Source organism: Coloeus monedula (genome assembly GCF_965178545.1).
Source record: "Coloeus monedula genome assembly, chromosome: 3".
In the NCBI taxonomy this organism is placed as follows: Eukaryota; Metazoa; Chordata; class Aves; order Passeriformes; family Corvidae; genus Coloeus; species Coloeus monedula.
Genome location: NC_138783.1, coordinates 112,676,215 through 112,692,253, shown reverse-complemented (window position 1 = coordinate 112,692,253; position 16,039 = coordinate 112,676,215). Strand labels below are relative to the sequence as shown.

The 16,039-nt window shown below is 37.6% G+C and overlaps 1 protein-coding gene across 2 annotated transcripts in view; it reads left to right on the top strand.

Moving 5' to 3' along the window:
- CASK (calcium/calmodulin dependent serine protein kinase) overlaps nucleotides 1–16,039 on the top strand; it is a 187,865-nt gene that overhangs the window by 74,043 nt on the left and 97,783 nt on the right. For both annotated transcript variants that reach the window (XM_082279194.1, XM_082279193.1), the window contains exons 3-5: nucleotides 5,373–5,478; nucleotides 12,340–12,417; nucleotides 13,712–13,784. In XM_082279194.1, the coding sequence (XP_082135320.1) occupies nucleotides 5,373–5,478; nucleotides 12,340–12,417; nucleotides 13,712–13,784 (257 nt within the window). The remainder of the gene's footprint in view (nucleotides 1–5,372; nucleotides 5,479–12,339; nucleotides 12,418–13,711; nucleotides 13,785–16,039) is intronic.

Here is a 16,039-nt window from a genome sequence, read left to right as displayed (position 1 = left end):
TGGAGGTTCACCTGGGTTTGAAAGTGTGACCTCAGGTACAGCATGATTGGTTAAACCGGAGTTTGGTGATGTGCAGTGTGTTCCATGGTTCTGTTAGAGGATGATTTGAGGCAGAGGCGTGTAGTGTCTACTGCAGAAAGGGAATTAGACCTGGATTAAATAGAAGTGACAAGTTTTTGATAATGGGAGGGTGCAGGGACAGCTTTTGTGGGAAGAGGCTCAGGGCTGTGGGTTCCCAGACAACTCCAGTGGGCAAAAGCTGAATCCATGAGCCTTGTGTGTGGTGCTTCTGTGACAATATTTTTCAGAAGGGGTAGGAAACACTGGAGCAAAGTGTAGGGAGTGTGGAACAAAAAGAGGGAACACCACGGTTAGGGAAGGAGGAGATTCACCATGGCAGAGCAGATGGAGGACCCTTGCTGGAGAGGAACCACTGCAGTGTGCTGAGCATGGTCCTCACCCCTGCACCCCTCAGAGCTGGGGGCTGGAGTGAAGGAGTGAAGTTTAGCACTTGAAAGGGGCGAGAAAATTTCGTGGTTTCATGTTTATCTTCTTGCTTCCCTCTACCCAAATCAATAAGTATTTGTTTTAATTGGCAAAAAATAAGTTAACTTCATCAAGGCTGTTTTGCTGACAATAGTAGCTGATAAGCAATCTTTGTGTCTTCATCTCAACCCATGAACTTTTTTGTTCTTGTTACTTGTATTTTCTACCCTTGCCCAGCTGAGGGGGAGCCCGGGTGGGAGTTTGACATTTAGCAAAGGCTATTGATCCACAGGACAAAAACCTAGTGTGTTTGTAGGGTGAAACAGCTGGGGCTGAGATCTCAGTGTCTGCCTTGTCCACACTTCACATGGGGCATCAGGCATGTTTCCAAGGCACACAATTTAACTTAGTTGTATCTGGAAGAATTCCATTTGGGTGGTCAGGAGCTTCTCCACGATGCTCACCAGAGGATGGTTGGTGAGAATGACATAACCAAGTGAACAAAGCATACTGATTTCCCTTTAAAACTTAGTACTACCACATGTATTTAAATTACATATAATCATATCTTGCTGTATGAAATACGTAGAAGCATTTTAAGCAAGAAGCTTACTGATGCAGATACTTCCTTTCAAAATACTGTCATACCCAAGCTGTGGCTTGAGAACTAATCCTTTAAAGGACTGAACCTGGAAAATCAGAATGTATGTATAAAAATGAATTGTGTATACATAAAAATGGCATGTGTCTTCCATCTTGCTAAGAAACTTGGAGCTGTCTGTCCCCAAAAAAGATGGGGCTGCCACAGTCTGTGCATATCACTTTTAAGATAATGAAATGGTGCTATAATGCAGGCTGCTAGAGAGCATCTAATTTCTTCCATGAGTATACTTTGAAAATATGTTCAGTGTCTTTGAAATGTTTTAAAACCTTGGATATCAGATTTTGAAAGGAAATCAGGTGTTTGCTAGAATTGTCAGAGATGTGTAGGATATTAGGTTGTTAACTCCCATGGGAATTTTAAGTGATACTCATGTTTTATGTTTTCTATCAAAGACTGATATATCTTTGCAATTATTTAGAGCAGTTATCTTTTTTAGTGCTTCCAGCAATTCACTTTCAGTGTTGCTATCCACACATGAGGCTGTATTTTCTCTGTGTGGTGATCATGGCTGGGAATTCTCTTTTCCATCTTAGAACTTTCTTCCTTTTTACTGAAGTCTGAACTTTGAAGCAATTTTAACAACTTTAGCGCCTCTCTAAATAATTAACCAGGTCTAAAATGGAAACTTTAACATGTCTCCAGTTGCTAAAAAAACCTCAAAGTTTTGTAAACAGACTGAAATTCTGGAACATTTATTGGTAACAGTTGTGTAAAAGGATAGCTTGTAAATGCTTTTCAAATTATGATGTGTGAAGTATCAGCCTGTGTGCTAAACAAGTTCAATGGAACATCACATCTTTTTCCCTATTTCTGGCTGTGTGACAATACCTTGCATGCGGCTGGCAGAGAAACCTCTAAAGCTTGTGCTTTTAAAACTTGCACTTCTATTTATTATTGCTGTTGTCAATTATGTTTCATTTTGAAAACTGTGCTGACAGGGAAGGCTTAAAGAATGAACCAGAAAGTAATTTCTTAAGCCATATCAAGAAGAGAAAAATGAATAGATGAAGGGTTCAGGAGAATTCAAATGAAGTTAAATAGTAGAGCAAGTAAAAGATGGCAGTTTGGTTTAGATTCCAAGATTCTGTTTGCCTATGGGTATGTTCTTTCAGCTAAATATTTGTTTATTTGTGAAGGAGACTATTGTAAATATGGGACACATGACCATTAGCAAATGACACATCACCTCTTGCTGCTTTTAAAGCCAGCTTACTCCATTGGCAGATTCCAGAGTTGTCCTGTATCTTTTGGAGGCGTCTGGAATATGAAGGGCTAATGTGGATATGGGATGTGTGTCTGGGACCCTTATTACTACACGACATGGCTCAAATACTCAGCAGAGGTTTAGAAAACTTAACAGGAGGTAGCAAATAGTTCAGACAGTGTTACACTCAGAATGATGCCACAGATAATATTGTGGCTCACAAGACAATGGGATTTTTTTTTTAGGAAGTCCTCAATCACCTGGTGCAGCCAAACATCTGCTTGGGCTTGTGTTGCATTCAGAACTGGAACCACATCTGTGGGTACTTGGGATTTTATTTACCTCTTGAACCTGTGGAGGTAAAATTTAATTCAGTCTGGTAAAAGCATTTGATAAAGGATTGAGTAGATGCTGATGTCATTTTTTAAAGTGAAAACAGTGAAATGTATGTGCCATCTCTGCCTTTTCTCCTTCTCCCCCTTCCTTTTTACTGTTCTTAGACATGACATATTTTGACCTTTGGGTCACGGTCCACGTATACTTCAGAATCCGTCATCTCTTTTCAGCCCTGTGGCTTTGTTGAATCAGTGTGGTATGTACTTGTCTGTCTCTCTATACCTAGTTTTCTTCTTAATAGGCCTACAGCTGAACAAGTCCCTGCTGTGTTTAAAATAGGACTTTGTTCTGCTCTTAGCCCCAAGACCCCTTAGTCATACAAAACCTTGTTCTGTAACTTCTGTTCATTTGTTTTTCTGTTTGGAGATTTTATTTTCCACTTTGTTTCTCCTTCCTCTTGTGCTGGTGCTCAGTCTGTGAGCAATTGCTGCTCTCATCCAATATTACACAGAGGAATGAGGGAAATGGCAGCATATACTTTCTTCCTTTCAGTTCTAATTCTCTTCAATAAAGCTCACAAAATATTAATAAAGGAAGCAGCCAAAATAAACTATTTTGAACACAATTTTTGCCTGTAAATAAAGCATAACTTTCCTGTAATTTCCTGTTGGATATTTTCACTTGGCTTTCCATCTGAAATAGGTATCAGATGCCTTGGTGAGGTATGGTAGCATTAAAGTTATAAAGTAAGAGACAAAATAAAAGCAGCCTACTTTCTGAAGACCATAGTTATTCACAGAATCACAGTTTTTCATTCTCTTACATTGCCCCTCGGTGTGTTCATCTGTGATCCTGTTTAGGAAGGACTGGATGTGCACTTGAGTGAACCTCTGCCTAGAAAAGGGGTGGGAACCATTTAGTGTGAAATCATTGCCTAATGTGATGGAAGGGAAAGTCACAGTGGGGCTTTAGTAGTTGCTCTGCATTAAGGTGTTGTAAGAATTGATAATGTGAGTATTTTCAATAGTGTGAGACATACTGCTGTTTCCTTAGGTTGTAGAATTTCATCTACATAAATAGATATACAAATAAAGGACAAATTTTACATTAATTTCTTTAACAAAATGTCTTTGCCATCACTGAATGATACTTCTTTTTGCTGTTCTGCTTGCACTTCCTGAGGTGCCATTACATGATGGTTTCTAAAGGGTTGCTCTGACATTTTGCTTTTAGATTATATTTGCAAGGTTGTGAGGGAGGAAACACATGATGCGGGTGTAATATGAAGTTCTGGTAACAAAATATGCACTTTGTGAATCTGAACATTTTTCTTGGATTGAAATTCAGTCATTTCCAAACTCTCAGCTTTTCTTTTGAATTTATAGATGGCTGAAAGAGCCAAAGTCTATCATAAATCTGAGTTACCTGTTAAATGCTTCACATGAAAGAATGTTCATTTTGCTGCTTGCATTTTTCAATATTACTGATTCACGCTAAGAATGTAAGAGGGCACATTAAAATAGGGCATTTTAAATTTCTTTGTAGTGTAGCCCAATAATATGATTAATAGTCTCAAGCCAAGAAATCATATTTTTATTGCTCCATAAGTCCATATGTAGGTCATTCTTGAACAATGACCAATTGTATGGAAAGAGAATAGAAAAGTAAAATGTCTACTTCAGAATTCAGACTTATCTTTTCCTCACTTATCAAATTATCATCAAAGCTATTCATTCAAGATTTTGCTATTCTTTCTAGAATACAAGTAGATAAAGTTTAAGGATGGTTAAATAACAAAAATACCATATAGTTCCAACAAAGAAGAAAGAAAATTAATTAAGTGTGGTGGGTTTTTTGCATTTCTTTATCTGTAGAAGGTTTGATTTGTGATCAGAAAAAGTGGGAATGCTGTTTAAAACAAAATCTCTCAAGGTTTGAGGGATTTCAGAGTGGTTTCTGTTCTTTTTAGTTGCAACTTTTCCTGCTTTCTTTATTCTTCTCTAGAGCAGAGATGCAAACTAATATATGCTGATTAAAATTTATGCCAGTGTCATTTCATATATTGTGATTTTAAAATAAATATTATTGAAGAAGAGAATACTCATTATTAAAGAAGTAAGCAGCAACAAATTTAAGCATAAGGAAAATACTTCTTTACTTATGAGGGTGATCAGGTATCACTGTAGGTTTCCTGGGCAGGTTACAGAGTTTCCACACTTGGACACATGCAGAGCCCAGCTGGGTGTGGGCTTGGACAACGTGCTCCAGTTCACCTTGCTTTGAGCAGAGAAATCTGAGACCTCCAGTTATTAATAATAGTTCTGTAGTGCTGTTAAAGAGCCTGTCTCCTGCATTTGGAGGTAATTCTGCAGTGGAGTTGAATATTTAGGATGAAAATCTTGGTGTAGTCTGCAACCTTACATTAAAGGAACTTACTTCTATAGAGTTCTTCAGACTATGACCAAGGAGATCTTTTATTAATATATGAATTCAAGAATCTCTTAAGTTTTGAGAGCTGTGTAAGTATTTTAATTAAGCATAATTAAATATCATCTTGTCAGTGTTCTTTATAAAGATTAATTAATATGTTAGAAATTTCAAATGTGCCCATCTTTCTAAACATTGTGTTCTAAACAGCTTGAATTTGTAGCTAATCTACAACTACTTTCTTATCTCCCACAGATCTGAAGAGAGAAGCCAGTATTTGTCACATGCTGAAGCATCCTCACATTGTTGAACTGTTGGAGACATACAGCTCAGATGGGATGCTTTATATGGTCTTTGAGTTGTAAGTTTCTCTCCTTGATTTTACCTTCTTGTGGTGTCGTTTGCTAAATAAAATCCTAAAAGTATCTCTGCTCACACCTGCAGGTTTTGTAGCTCAGAGATCTTGAGTGCTTTAAAAATACTTATTTCTGACAAGTACAGGTTGTCCCAAATAAAAAAAAGTTGTCCCACTGTCTAAGTGGTGAACACCAGGGTTTCCTAAAGATAGATAGGCATGATCCTTATTGTTGGCTGCAGGGTACAAGAGAACAAGTTGAAAATCTGCTGGTAGACGTTGCTGCCTTCTCCTGGTCTTAAAATCAAGACTCAAACACGGTTAGACGGGAAAAAGGGATTTTACCTTGGTATTTATTTTAAGGATCCTTAGGTGCACTACATCCAGATGGAATGCACCTCCATGCACACCACAATGCACACCCCCAAAAGATCTGGTATAGCATTATAGGTTTTATTAATTAGCATATCTATCAAAGATTCCCCAATGAGAGGCTTGAATGAGCCTCCCTCTGCAAGGAACCTTCCCCTGGATGGTTCTATCTTAGTTTACAGAATGTGTTCTGGAGAGGACCTTGGGGTCTTATTAGATAAGAAAGTAAAGTTGTTGGTGTATTTAAGTATTCTTGTAAGTCAATGTACCTGTTCACAATATATGAAAAGAGGGTTTTATCTAAAATACTTGTTTTGGAAGTTTGAATGTAAGAGTTTCGTTGGAAGGGTGAAAAAACCATGACTTTTCAGCAGTGGATAGGTATTTTTACTCAACATAAAGAAATAAATAGGGGGCAGCCCTGAAATCACCATACTCTTTCTTTGAGGGAAAATTATTCGTCCTTCCTGAGTTAGGTTTTATCCAAATGGGAAGGACACAACCAGACATGTGGAATGGTCATTCTCTCTACCTACCAGCTCTTCTTTTTATGCTCCCCATATATTCTTTCCTAGTCAGTCTGGGCATATGTATTTGTACCTCTTAAATTTCTCTGCCCTTCCTCCGTTATGTTTTCTGATGCATTTGAGCTGCTGATATTGGAGTAACCACATCATGCCAGTGTGTTAGGCCAAATTGGCTTGTCCACTAGAGCCAAGAATTTGATTTGAGATGTCCACTTGCCATGTAGGTAGTGGAAAAGCCAGTGGTAACAGCAAAAAAATAGGTAAAGCAGAAAATTATTGTTCGCAAGTCTTCTGATTTTTTTTAGATGAGTTTATGATCTTAGGGTTTTGTGAAATAATTGTTCTATGCTTTCCTCTCTGTACATTTTGATTCAATACTGACTTTGCTTTTTATGTTGTAAATCCCAAAGCATGGACCAAGGGACTTTAATTACCCTATTATGAAATAATTATGTACACCTTGGGGAGACATAGTCAGATAATTAACAAGATTTTGAAATGGAAGAAAGGGTTTGCTTCTATTTTTACAATGCTGATAGCTCAGAAATATGAGACAAAAGCAGTAATTATTTTTTAATGACAAGCCTATTATAATTTATGTTTGTACACATAGAAAGCAAGTCTGAACAATTAGAATTACTACATATACACTGCACCTGACTTCAGGCCACATGAAAGAAGGAATTACAAAGCTAAATTGTTTGAAGGATAATGATTGTTTATCATATGTATGTCCTTGTCTCCTTTGTACACCAAAAACATCAGTCTTTTGTAGCAGTGATAGAAAATGAGGCAGCAGGAACACCTGTGCTCAAAACGTGACAGGGAATGGAAGAACTGTGGGCAGGATGTGTTGTTGTGCTGGAGGGGATGCTTTGGTAAAGTGATTCAGCAGCAGACCGGTGTTTGTGTGGAGTGAGACTGCATCGTCTGAGGCTGGGCAGGTTAGGGGCACACTCTGTAATTGTGACCATAAAAACAAACTTGGAGCTAGCAGAAAAGCATCTCTGTAGGTGTAGGTAACTCATTTCCCCCCATACTGCTTTCTGCTCATTATGCTGTTATTGTAACGAGCTCAACTCATTCGCAGCAAATTTCTGTCTACAGTAATAAAATATATTTCATTAGGGTCTAGTTACTATGAAATTACTGAAAAGAGGAAGACAACACAGATCTGCAGAGGAGACATAAACCCAGCTGTGATGAGTGATTTGTGGGCTGACAGGTGCTTTGCATGAAAATTAAGGCAGGCCCAGCACGTGAAATGCATGGCGTAACCAAAGCTAAAACTCTGTGCCATCACTTGTACATAAATGATACATTGGTTCACTACCTTTTCATAGGCTGTGAGCTGCATGCCACAGCTGCTAGGAGGACTCTGAGTATCTTGCCAAACCTATTGATACAGAGTAAGTTGAATAAGGGAATGTAGCATGTACCTGGTAACAACAGTTTGAACCACTAGGAAAATGTACAATTTGTGCCCAATTTTGAAAACTTTCGTGAAAAGAAACATCTAAAAAAATCAAGGCATGTTTCACAGAAGCACTGATGAACAGTAGCAATGAGGTTTAACACTAAAAAATGAGCTCTGTTTTTAATAAGGGGTTTTTAAACCTCTTATTCACACACAAACTCAAGCACTCTCTAGAATGGGCCATGTCTTCTCACATTACCATAGGCTGCATGGTGCCACTGGAATAAACTGCAGTGAAGCAGTTGGTCGTAATAGATGAAGTGCGTATGTAGAGTAAGAAGCAGACCCTCTCCCAGAAAGTCTTATTGCTAAGGTAAAAATACTATTTTAGAAGTATTTAGATGTTATTGCATCATAAATGAGAGAGAGTCTGCCTGTGCAAAATTATTTCCCTCACACACACCCCGGCTGTCCCCCCAGATGGACTCTTTGCTCTGATAGAAGTGATCCCTTGGAGGTTCTAGAGACACCTTGCATCTGAGAAAGGCCAGCTCTCTTCTCTATAATACAGTTGCAATTTTCTTTCCCATACTTGATGTTATTTGCTGGCAGCTGTATAGAAATCACGGGGTCATTTAGGTTGGAAAAGACCTCATAAGATCATCAAGTACAGCCATTAACCCAGCACTGCCAAGTCCACCGCTAAACCACGTCCCTAAACTCCACATCTACACATCTTCTAAATAACCCCAGGGATGGTGACTACACCGTTAACCTGGGCATCCTGTTGTCATGACTGACAGCCCTTTCAGTGAAGAAGTTTTTACTGCTATCCAGTGTAAACCTCCCCTGGCACAAGTTAAGGCCATTTCGCCTCTTCTGATTGCTTTTGTTACCTGAGAGAACAAACCGACCCTGACCTGGCTACAACCTCTTTCAGGCATTTGTAGAGACTGATGAGGTCCCCCATGAGCCTCCTGGTTTTATTTAGAATACAGTTTTCTCTTTGGTATACAAGTGTCACTTTATATTCTATTGCTTATTACATTTCTCCTAATGATCATTGATTTTTATCAGTGAGAATACCTTGAGAAGGGTCAGAGCTACTTGAATTATTTCTAGTATTTCTAAAAGGAAGCATATATACATTTCAAAGAGTCTGAAAACTAGATTTCAGACTTAAAGAGTACATTATTTGTAGTTCATCCTCAGCATATATGGACTGAGAGTACTTGGCATGCTGAAGAACTCAGATACAGGAGCAGCGAGTGCATTGCAAATACCTTGGTATCTGGTCATTTGCAGAATATTGTCTCACCACTATGGATAGGTGGGTTTTTCTTAGTGCATTCTAAGAGAGATTTATCTCTTGGGACCTTAGAAGAACTGATGTGTTAAGATTTAGCAGTTAGGATGTGTAGTTGTCTACATAGAGCTTTGCCATTTAATGTAGCTAACATGTAAAAATGCTTCAGGTTTAAAATCTCAAATTCATAAAAGCAGTACTTAACAGGGTTGCAGTTGGTTTGAGTTAAGTGAAGGTGGAAAATATATAAAAACTGTCGAGTTGTGAAGGGAAAACACCATTGTGCACAAGCCTTCAACACACGTGGTACAAGCCTCAATAAACTCAGTTATGAGCAATATGTCAACTCTTAATTTTTTATCTTCTTTTTATTAAGTAATAAGTCAGTTCCCTAAATGAAGCTGTGCTTCTAAAGCTTTCTCATTTTTCATCAATAAATTAAATTGTAGGCCACATCCTAATAGGTCTGCAAATCCAAAGCTATCATACCCCCTAGTATGAAAACACAGATCTCTTCTGCAGTGTGCTGTCTATTCTTCAGTCACTGCTGGTGTCAGAGCAGATTTCTGCTCTGAATATATATATATTTATATTTTTATATATAATATATATATAATATATGTATTATATATAATAATATATATAATAATATATATAATATATATAATATATATACTATATTATATATAATAATATATAATAATATATATAATTATATATATAATATATATATTAATATATATATTTATATTATTGTGTGTAGATATATATATATAAATATGTAAAATACATTGGTCCCAGTCTGTTCATGTCGCTGCCGTGAGCTCCCTCTGCTGGTGTCAGAGAATTTTCTCAGATTAACAACCGTGTTGTGTTTTTTTCCCAGATTTTTTTGCATCATCCACTTATGTCTTCAGTGTGAATATATTTGTATGTTTACTTCAGTGGATTTTAACTTTTCTTTTTGTCTTTTTTTGTGGTTTTCACATGCTTATGCTGATAGTTGCAAACCCTTGAGACTTCCTGAACTTTCATTCCATCAGTATTCCAAAACTTTAATGCTCTTATATCATACAAGGCTTTCAGTTTCTGCAAAGTCATCTTGTAAGTGGTTGAGCTGTTGCTGAATTTTTTGTCTGTTGGTTCACTGAATTTTCTGGGATTTCTTGTAACTGGAGTTGACTGGCTTTTTTTCATCCTCAGGCTAGACAAAAGTCTCATGATTTTCAGGTAAAATTCAGTATCATGTATTGAATGTGTTGTATCACATGGGGTGACACAAGGCCTCTGTATACATGAATCAAAATCTGCTCTTAAAAAAAAAAGCTTTTTCATTGAAAAAATAGTCAGTTGAAGTCAGAAATTAAAGTACACCTGACACATATTTGTGCTTGGGAGGCCAACAGAGTTCATCTTAGTGGAGTGAAACTTTCAAATGTATTTGCCAGGAAGAAATTCAAACTGCCACTTACTGTTACAAAATTTCAATGAAAAATGCTGGTATCTGTAAGTGGGAAGTAGGAATACGTGTTAAAGACTATGCTGATTATAAACACCTCATTTAATAGTAAAGTTAATGTAAAGAAATTACACTATTTTCTCCACGTCTCAGAAACTATTGATGCTGCTTAAAAAGCTTGAGTGCCTCTGGATCTTTAATTTCACTGACTTGTTATAAAGTACAGGTAATTAGTCTTCTAAAGGGTTCTGCTTCTTCATGAGAATGACATCTCCTTATTTTTGGTAGCTGATTATATATTTTGTATATTCTCCGTGTGAGAAAGAGTTGAGAGGCTGACATGAGGGATTTTTTCCAGTGACCAGTGAAATCCAGGTTTATGCTGCTCTCAGTGAGCCTGCCCCACGGCTGCTGTACAGGACTCTGGTATTCTCTGGGTGATGTTTAGCCCTGTATGCAGACTTGGTGTAGGGAATTGTGCAAGACAGAAAAACTGCTGGGAAAAAACCTGCAGAGGAATATATTGATGCAGTGAAGAACAGCCATGGTTTGGCAGTGTGGGGTTCTTTGCACTCTTCAATATGCTTTTCTTTTGGTTACCAGTCCCTCTTAGAGTTGGCAGTGCTCTATCCACATGATAGTGTATTTTGCATGAGGGAGACCTTTGGGATTTATTCGGGAATTAAAGCTTTTGCACATGGCTTGTGACTCCCTAAGCAGAAGTTTGGCATGGAAGGTATGTAATAAAGCAGAAGTGATGCTGATACTCTGAACAGCTTACTGAAACAGCCTTGGGAATGTTGGCTATTCAGATACCTTGGAAATTCTGCCTTTTGGGTTTTTTCCCCCTTGAGTCTTTGTGGAGGGGAAAAAGAAAAGGTGTGAAGTCTGAAAATGTCATGTTATAGTTGATATTTTTGCAAGTGCCTTATTAAACATAAGTTATGTGATTTTTAGTGTTTCTGTTAACTCTTGTTACTCTCCCCATCAGCCTGTGAACATTTCTAGATACCAGTCTGCTTTAGGTCCCTTTCAGGAGAGGGAAAAGGGGGGCATCACTATAACATGCTTTCATTTTAGAGAAATGGCAGCCTAATTTCAGCCCAAGATCTATGAATATATCTGCATCTAAAGTGTAATGTTGTTCTTTGCGGGAAGTTAGGTGATCAGAGAGATGAGGGAGAAGAGGAAAAGGGTATCAAGTTTCAAAGCTGGTGATACAGTGTGTGGGCTGTCGGTGTTCTCAGGTGTCTATGAGCTGTAAAATCTCCTCTTGGCTGCTTAATTATCCAGAGGAGAATGCCAACTGGCAAGACTATACTGTATTTCTAGAGTATTTTTAAAAGTCTTCATTTAAAATTCAAATTGAGTAACATTTTTTTATTACTACAGTCGTTAGTATAGAGTTGCACTTGTAATGCTTATAAGAACACAACCTAATATCAGGAGCTAATTGTTAAATTGCAGTGTCCTCTCTGCAGGGCATTGACTTGTCTTGCACACCTTGTTCAATGACCAGTTTAAGCAATAAAGTAAATGTTTGGTATTGGTAATGTTTTGAGAGAACTGTTACATGACTTGAGGGACATAAATTGGTTAACCTGTGGCAAGCCATTTTCTATTAGTTTATCCATTAAATGCTGTTTTAATGAGTAATGCACTGTACATGTATCTAGAGTATTTTATGTAAGATTCATGTAAGGAAAATGAATAGATTTTTTAAGCATTTTTATGTAATTGATTGTAGTTATCAGTTTTAAGCATTTTTGCCTCTTTTTACCTGCAGTATGGATGGAGCAGACCTGTGTTTTGAAATTGTGAAGAGAGCAGATGCTGGATTTGTCTACAGCGAGGCTGTAGCCAGGTATTTATTATAATTTTAATTGATCCCTCAGGATAAATAGAAAAGAGTGGAAATATACTGTTGTACAATCTGTTAGCGACAAGTTGAAAGTTGGAATACTGTAAATAAATCCTGTTTCCACACTCTAGATGTTTATTGCAATACTTAGCATTATCAAAGTAGAATTTTGGTGCATTTTGCCATATACTAGTTACAGATTTGGATGAGATTACTGAGTAAAACTGTATTTCACATCCGGTACTTAACTGGCTGTGTTTGCCTTTATGGATCTCTCCTATGATGGCATTAAGTGACTTGCCTGACAGGTGGGAGTTTTACTGCTCTTGCTAGATGGAGTTGGTTTGGCTGTTTCTTTCCTATGTATCACTGTGTTTATGGTCACTTCACCTTTTCACTTACGAGATTAACTAAGATGAAAGAGTCTATAAAATTGCAGAAGGATAATAAAACCCACTGTCCTAGTGGCATGTTAGTTGAACTCAAAGCCCACAATATTCTTTGTTTGCTTTTCTCAACACTGTAGATTTTTTGGTTGGAGGAGGCATCAAGGTCTGTATTTCACCCTCCTGCTCAAGGCAGGGTCAGCACAGCATTTGAATCATGTTGCTCAAGTCTTTTTCTAGTGGGGTCCAGAATACCTCCAAGGAGGGGGATTCCACAGCCTCCCTGAGCAGCTTGATCCAGTGCCTCATTATGTCCCTAGGGACAAAATATTCCCTATAACCAGCTGGAGCCTCCAGAGGACAAGGATTGCCTCCCTTAGCCCAGAGTAATTCTCTGATGCAGCACAGGATACTGCTGGCTTTTTTGGCTCTGCTGTGGTCAGTGATCTGTTGGGGCATTCTTTGGACACTGGGGAGGAAGAGGTTGCTCTCCAATCTGCATCAAACAAGTCAAGACCTTGGTCCAATCCTTTTCCAGATAAATCAGGCACTGATATTCACTTTTTTCCTTCCTGTTTTCCTTTGTGATTTGTTATTAATAAAAAGGGAGGGTCCCTGACTTCCTTGTCATATCAAGCAGAATTATTGAACATTTGAAATCTTCACAAAAACCTGGAAAACACAGATTTTTCTTTTCTGATTTCCCTCAGCTTCAATCAGAATAATTCTCAAACTTTAGATTGTAATATTCACTATTATAAACACAAAGTCCATTCTACAGAACTGTGTGTATTTGGGGTTAAATAGGTTGATGAGTTTTATACAGTTAGACTCTTAATACTTAGATTGTTACATGTGTATAGTAATTTTTCCCTGCAGGTTTGTCATGCATAATGTGTTTGTTTTTTCAGTCATTATATGAGACAGATACTGGAAGCTCTACGTTACTGTCATGATAATAATATAATTCACAGGGATGTGAAGGTAAGGGGGTTTAATTACTTTTTTTTCTTCACCACAATAATGCAAACTACTGAATTTCGATTTCTGTAATTTAGAGGAAGAGAGGTGCTGTAGAAAAGGGATCTGTTTGCTGGGTGTGTTTTTACTCTTATTTTGTCATGTAAGATTAAAGCCCACCCTAATTCCATCAATACAGAACATTTAGGAGGTCTGTATTCACAAATTACATGTGCATTTGATTATAACTTGCTTTGAAAGTCAGTTTAATTTCTAGTTTTTGAATATTCATGTGTAATCTGCATTTTTTTTCTTGTTAGGAAAATGCGTGTATAAATTAATTGCATAAATTAAACTGGAACTGGTAGTTTATTGGCATCAGTTTGAGAGCATAATGACAGTCCTCATTCACAGTAAGATTTCATAGAGATGCACATGCTTAAATGCTACAATATTAGTAATATTATCTACTTCTTGGAGACAGTCCAATAAACATTTATTATTATGAAAATTTCTCTAATACAGATAAGTTTGGGAGGAGAAATACAGTGTTTAAGACCAGCATATGTACATACTGGTTTTGATCTGGTAAATTTTATACTGTTTCTATGGATATTTATGGAAGTAGTTTATCCCAAACGACTGTAATGTAAGTAGTTGGGAGTTTTAACCCAAGTGGGCTTGACTCTCTTCAATTTGAATATGCATATTATTTGTTAATGTCATTGCCTAAAATAGTTATTCCCACTTCTCCAAGAGTTTGGTTTCATCCAAAGTGAGTCAAGCTCTGTAGGAATTAAGGAAAATTCTAACAAGCTCTGATGGTGCAGTTTGAGAAATGGCTCTTGGAGTTTAATGAGTAGAGAAGATTGAGAGAGGGTAAACTGTGCTTCAAACTGCTGCAGGTGACCTGTGAGGGGAGAGAGTACAGACACTGAACTGGTGATTTTTATAAGGAGTCATTTGGTCTTCTGTACCCAGATATTGCAGACCTTTCCCAAACTCCTACTCCTTTCCTTTTAAAATCAAGACAATTACTATGTAATAGGCTTTCTTTTTTAAGATTGGTGTTTTAATAGTAGTGTCTTAGGGCAAATTCTAAAAATGGGCTCTTAATTGCTGGTAGAATGTCTCATCTTGTTCTATCTTGAAGAGTCTAGGTACTTGTAATTGTTTGGTTTTGGTACCACATGAATTTCAGAATTAACATCATCTTTATGTTGCTGGTCTTCATGAAAGCTCCACTTGTTTTTCTTGGACCATATTCTTGAAAAAACCCAAGTTTCAGCTTCAAGGATCTCTGAAGGAGGCCAGTTTCACTGAGGGCAAAGTGGGAATTTGTTTTAGTGCTTATCTGGTCTCTTAGAACCTCAGAATCACAGGGTTTTGGGGTTTTTTAAATACTATCCTTAGAAATGAACCTGTTCAAATTACACGGGTTAGAAAAAAGTGTTTAAGGTATCTGTCTAAAGTAGTGTAAACCAACAGTGTTTTGTTTTGGCAAAAGCAGTGCAGAGCTGCAGGGTTTGGGTGTGAAATACGTTAAACTAACTGCAGTATCCAGGCTCTAGATGTCACTGTAGACATTGTTTTGAAAGGAAGCAGACTAAATGACCACTTTTCAAATTACCTGAATAAGTGAAAGTGCTTTAATAAAATCTGTAATGGTGATATAGTCATGCTATTTTCTCCTTTTTAGACTTTCTGAATGTTAATTTTGAAATGTAAAATGCATGGTTGTTTGCTGCTGCACAGGAAAATTGGCACCCTATAGCCCATGAAAAGTTTAGGTGTCTTGTAGCTGCTTTTGTGCTCCCTTAGCTCCTGGCTATTTAGGGAGAGTTACAAAGTTTAGATAAAATAAAGTTTGCTGTAGTCTGGTGCCAGAAACATCACCTGACTTGTCCAAGTCCAGCCTGGGACAAACTCCCTGTGCCCCACATTCACCTCTGATGACAGAATCAAAACGTTAAAGCTTTCACAAGATGGCCTGCCATTGTCTAACTGCTCTCACTGCTCTGTGAGACCAGATGGTTCTTGAGCCTGTGTATATCACTTGATGCCCTTCAGCATTGCTTAAAGGATTTATAATCAGTGACAATTCCACGTTTGCTTCACCCTCAGTTAACGTGATCCTGCACTGCTTGGAAGCTGGATCATATTGTCAAGGAAAACAGAAGGTGCAGGAAGGTAAAAAACTCAAAACAGCTGTGCCTCAGAAATGTGAATGTCAAGACCTTTTTCTCTTACCACAACATTTGTTCCTGTTCTGCCAACCT